We start from the raw sequence: 5,320 nt of genomic DNA on the forward strand, positions 1-5,320 counted from the left end.
TTCACCTCCAGCACGGCGAACAGGCTCATGGGGCTGTCGTCCACCTGTGGTTTCGGAGGTCTCTTCCTGTAGTCCTCCATCGAGGAACCCAACAGGGTGTATTCGTAGTCCATGTGTGTCATGGTGACAGAGAGGTGGGATGATGGTGGGCTGGCTAGGTCTGAGGACCCACTGTGTTGGTGGGGTGGTGGTGGGCTGGCTAGGTCTGAGGACCCACTGTGGTGGCAGGGTGGTTGGGTCTGGGTGGTGGGGTGATGGTGGTCTGGCTAGGTCTGAGGACCCACTGTGGTGGCAGGGTGGTGGGGTGATGGTGGGGTGGTGGAGGCCCCGGCTAGGTTTGCTCAGCCTTAGAGACTTGGTGGTGGAGGAGAAGGAGAGGTGGTGGCGGTGGTGGTGGAGGAGAAGGAGAGGTGGAGGAGAAGCCAGTGAGATGGGAGGAGGAGCCAGTGAGATGGGAGGAGGAGCCAGTGAGATGGGAGGAGGAGCCAGTGAGATGGTAGGAGGAGTATGATGGTTGTGGCCCAGGAGGATCATCCATTCTGGGGGTGGGATGCTGCGTGCAGACAGACCACCTCCTCAACCACTACTGGAGCCCTGGAAACAGGAAGAAGAAGAGGGATGAGTGACAGAGAAGAAGGAAGTGGACTTCTAGTAGAACTTCCTGTGTCCTCTTAAAAATGACTTTATACTTAAGTTTCTAGCTGATTCATCCACAATCTAAAAAATGCTGGATTAAAAACAACCCAATTTGGGTTATTTAGTAACCCAACACTGGGTCAATACTGGACAGAACACACGCTGGGTTATTTAGTAACCCAACACTGGGTCAATACTGGACAGAACACACGCTGGGTTATTTAGTAACCCAACACTGGGTCAATACTGGACAGAACACACGCTGGGTTATTTAGTAACCCAACACTGGGTCAATACTGGACAGAACACACTCTGGGTTATTTAGTAACCCAACACTGGGTCAATACTGGACAGAACACACGCTGGGTTATTTAGTAACCCAACACTGGGTCAATACTGGACAGAACACACGCTGGGTTATTTAGTAACCCAACACTGGGTCAATACTGGACAGAACACACGCTGGGTTATTTAGTAAACCAACACTGGGTCAAAACTGGACAGAACACACACTGGGTTATTTAGTAACCCAACACTGGGTCAATACTGGACAGAACACACGCTGGGTTATTTAGTAACCCAACACTGGGTCAATACTGGACAGAACACACACTGGGTTATTTAGTAAACCAACACGGGGTCAAAACTGGACAGAACACATGCTGGGTTATTTTGACCCAGCCAGTAAGGCTGTGTGAATAACTAAACAAGATAGGTTGTTGGGATTACCCAATTAACCATCAGCTGGCTATATTAACTTTCATGCTGGGTCGACCAGTCAGCTGGGTATATTAATTCATGCTGGGTCGACCAATCAGCTGGTTATATTAACTTTCATGGGTCTTTTTATGTAATCCTTAGGTTGTTTTCAGGACGAATGGCTTATTAGGGGGCGTGGCTTTCAGCTAGATCTTATTGGCCACCCGTGAGAGTAAATGTAGTTCCTGTTCATCAATGTTAAATATTATATACAGCAAATTCAAATGTTTTTTTTTGTTTTACACAATCTTCTATTATATTAAAATGATTACAGATGTGTATCTGTATTCCCAGTCATGTGAAATCCATAAATTAGAGCTTGGAAAGGTGGGCTGGCCTCTCCGTCCAGTTCTAAATTGGCTTAGGACCTATTTAACTGGTCAGTAGTTTTTTTTGTCGCCCTTGGTGGATATAGCTCGGAGAAAGTGGATATCACATGTGGCGTTCCACAGGATTTGACTTTGAGTCCGGTACTGTTCGATTTGTATATGTTGCCCCTTGGGGGCGTTATCAGAAAGCAAATAACCCATAACCCAGCACCCATAACCCAGCACCAATAACCCAGCACCAATAACCCAGCACCAATAACCCAGCACCAATAACCCAGCACCCATAACCCAGCACCCATAACCCAGCACCCATAACCCAGCACCATTACCCAGCACCAATAACCCATAACCCAGCAGTTTTTAAAAGAAAACAGCCCAACTGAGTGGCCCAACACCCTGCAACCCAACAACAGGGTCGTACAAATAACCCATCATTGTGTTTAGATTGTACAGCTGCTTGTGACCTGCAAGAGGAAGAATTGAAAAAGTGTGAACAAAGAACTACGTCAGGTTTCATCCAATCACAGACTCTTCCACCGAAACGGACTAGCGACGTTTCCCCCTTTAAAATCAGTTGACAATTCTGTCCAATTCATCCTGATCCAAAGCAGTGGAAGTGATTATATGGAGAAAACCTCTCAATCACAACAATGAAACACAATACATTACACGTTACACATTATACATACACTTCCATTGTAGACCAACTGTTGTTCCTGCTGAATCCATAACTTTACAGTTCTCTGTCTCTGAGGCTACAGTCTCTCTCTCTCTCTCTCTCTCTCTCTCTCGCTAGCTCTCTCTCTGAGGCTACAGTCTCTCTCTCTGAGGCTACAGTCTCTCTCTCTCTCTCTCTAGCTAGCTCTCTCTCTCTCTAGCTAGCTCTCTCTCTGAGGCTACAGTCTCTCTCTCTGAGGCTACAGTCTCTCTCTCTCTCTCTCTCTCTAGCTAGCTCTCTCTCTCTAGCTAGCTCTCTCTCTCTAGCTAGCTCTCTCTGTCTCTCTCTCTGTCTCTCTCTCTGTCTCTCTCTCTCTCTCTCTCTCTCTCTCTCTCTCTCTCTCTCGCTCTCTAGCTCTCTCTCTCTAGCTCTCTCTCTCTAGCTCTCTAGCTCTCTAGCTCTCTCTCTCTGTGCCCCCCTCTTGTCGTGTCTTATCATACTAGTAGCAGACGTGACTACAACGTCCCAAAAGCTGTAATTGATGCAGATGTTCCGCCACAGAGCGGATCGGGCTGTACTCAGGATGTGGCTTACATCCTGGTAAAAGTGCTGACTATCTGATACATCTCTCACTGTGTGTGTGTGTGTGTGTGTGTGTGTATCTTGCGGTGTGTGTGTGTGTGTGTGTGCCTTGCGGGTGTGTTTGTGTCTGTATGCTTGAGTCAGGAACCAGGTAACAGAGAGGGCAGCTTGCATTGAAACTTGCTGATTACATTTACATTAATATCAGACAACATGGGTACATTAATATCAGACAACATGGGTACATTAATATCAGAGAACATGGGTACATTAATATCAGAGAACATGGGTACATTAATATCAGAGAACATGGGTACATTAATATCAGACAACATGGGTACATTAATATCAGACAACATGGGTACATTAATATCAGACAACATGGGTACATGGGTACATGGGTACATTAATATCAGACAACATGGGTACATTAACAATCCTCCAGAAATAATCCAGCTGTGTTCAGACAGTAGAGCAGATAGAAGTACTATTTGAATGACTTGACAATGAGAACAGGGCAGTGTAGAACAGGGCAGGGCAGAACAGGGCAGTGTAGAACAGGGCAGTGTAGAACAGGGCAGGGCAGAACAGGGCAGTGTAGAACAGGGCAGTGTAGAACAGGGCAGGGCAGAACAGGGCAGTGTAGAACAGGGCAGTGTAGAACAGGGCAGGGCAGAACAGGGCAGTGTAGAGCAGGGCAGGGCAGTGTAGAACAGGGCAGGGCAGTGTAGAACAGGGCAGTGTAGAACAGGGCAGTGTAGAGCAGGGCAGGGCAGTGTAGAACAGGGCAGGGCAGTGTAGAACAGGGCAGGGCAGAACAGGGCAGTGTAGAACAGGGCAGGGCAGTGTAGAACAGGGCAGGGCAGTGTAGAACAGGGCAGTGTAGAACAGGGCAGTGTAGAACAGGGCAGGGCAGTGTAGAACAGGGCAGTGTAGAACAGGGCAGTGTAGAACAGGGCAGTGTAGAGCAGGGCAGGGCAGGGCAGTGTAGAACAGGGCAGGGCAGTGTAGAACAGGGCAGTGTAGAACAGGGCAGGGCAGTGTAGAACAGGGCAGGGCAGAACAGGGCAGTGTAGAACAGGGCAGGGCAGTGTAGAACAGGGCAGGGCAGAACAGGGCAGTGTAGAACAGGGCAGGGCAGTGTAGAACAGGGCAGGGCAGTGTAGAACAGGGCAGTGTAGAACAGGGCAGTGTAGAACAGGGCAGTGTAGAACAGGGCAGGGCAGGGCAGTGTAGAGCAGGGCAGAGCAGTGTAGAACAGGGCAGTGTAGAACAGGGCAGTGTAGAACAGGGCAGTGTAGAGCAGGGCAGGGCAGGGCAGTGTAGAGCAGGGCAGAGCAGTGTAGAACAGGGCAGTGTAGAGCAGGGCAGTGTAGAACAGGGCAGTGTAGAGCAGGGCAGGGCAGTGTAGAACAGGGCAGTGTAGAACAGGGCAGGGCAGTGTAGAACAGGGCAGTGTAGAACAGGGCAGTGTAGAGCAGGGCAGTGTAGAGCAGGGCAGTGTAGAGCAGGGCAGTGTAGAGCAGGGCAGTGTAGAACAGGGCAGTGTAGAACAGGGCAGTGTAGAACAGGGCAGGGCAGTGTAGAACAGGGCAGTGTAGAACAGGGCAGTGTAGAACAGGGCAGTGTAGAACAGGGCAGTGTAGAGCAGGGCAGTGTAGAGCAGGGCAGTGTAGAGCAGGGCAGTGTAGAGCAGGGCAGGGCAGTGTAGAACAGGGCAGTGTAGAGCAGGGCAGGGCAGGGCAGGGCAGTGTAGAACAGGGCAGTGTAGAACAGGGCAGTGTAGAACAGGGCAGTGTAGAGCAGGGCAGTGTAGAGCAGGGCAGTGTAGAGCAGGGCAGGGCAGTGTAGAACAGGGCAGTGTAGAGCAGGGCAGGGCAGGGCAGGGCAGTGTAGAACAGGGCAGGGCAGTGTAGAACAGGGCAGAACAGGGCAGTGTAGAACAGGGCAGGGCAGTGTAGAACAGGGCCTTGTAGAACAGGGCAGGGCAGTGTAGAGCAGGGCAGTGTAGAACAGGGCAGGGCAGTGTAGAACAGGGCAGGGCAGTGTAGAACAGGGCAGGGCAGTGTAGAACAGGGCAGGGCAGTGTAGAACAGGGCAGAACAGGGCAGTGTAGAACAGGGCAGGGCAGTGTAGAGCAGGGCAGGGCAGTGTAGAGCAGGGCAGGGCAGTGTAGAACAGGGCAGGGCAGTGTAGAGCAGGGCAGTGTAGAACAGGGCCTTGTAGAACAGGGCAGGGCAGTGTAGAACTGGTCGCCCCCGCCTCCTGCTAGAACAGCAGGCTGGATGCTGGGGGACACCATGTGTTAGCTAACTAACTACCACTAACATGGTGTTAGTTAGCTAACTGGCTAACG

At 50.6% G+C, this 5,320-nt stretch overlaps 1 protein-coding gene across 2 annotated transcripts in view; it reads right to left on the reverse strand.

The window, feature by feature from the left end:
- Window positions 1-2,528, reverse strand: part of LOC121843130 (carbohydrate sulfotransferase 15-like) — a 30,035-nt gene extending 27,507 nt beyond the window's left edge. For both annotated transcript variants that reach the window (XM_042312744.1, XM_042312745.1), the window contains exons 1-2: window positions 2,414-2,528; window positions 1-594 (exon numbers count right to left, since the gene is read on the reverse strand). The exon at window positions 1-594 is cut by the window's left edge and continues 367 nt beyond it. In XM_042312744.1, the coding sequence (XP_042168678.1) occupies window positions 1-122 (122 nt within the window). In that variant the 5' untranslated portion in view covers window positions 123-594; window positions 2,414-2,528. The remainder of the gene's footprint in view (window positions 595-2,413) is intronic.
- Window positions 2,529-5,320: the final 2,792 nt, after the last annotated feature.

Source organism: Oncorhynchus tshawytscha, unplaced genomic scaffold, assembly GCF_018296145.1.
Source record: "Oncorhynchus tshawytscha isolate Ot180627B unplaced genomic scaffold, Otsh_v2.0 Un_contig_283_pilon_pilon, whole genome shotgun sequence".
NCBI lineage: Eukaryota > Metazoa > Chordata > Actinopteri > Salmoniformes > Salmonidae > Oncorhynchus > Oncorhynchus tshawytscha.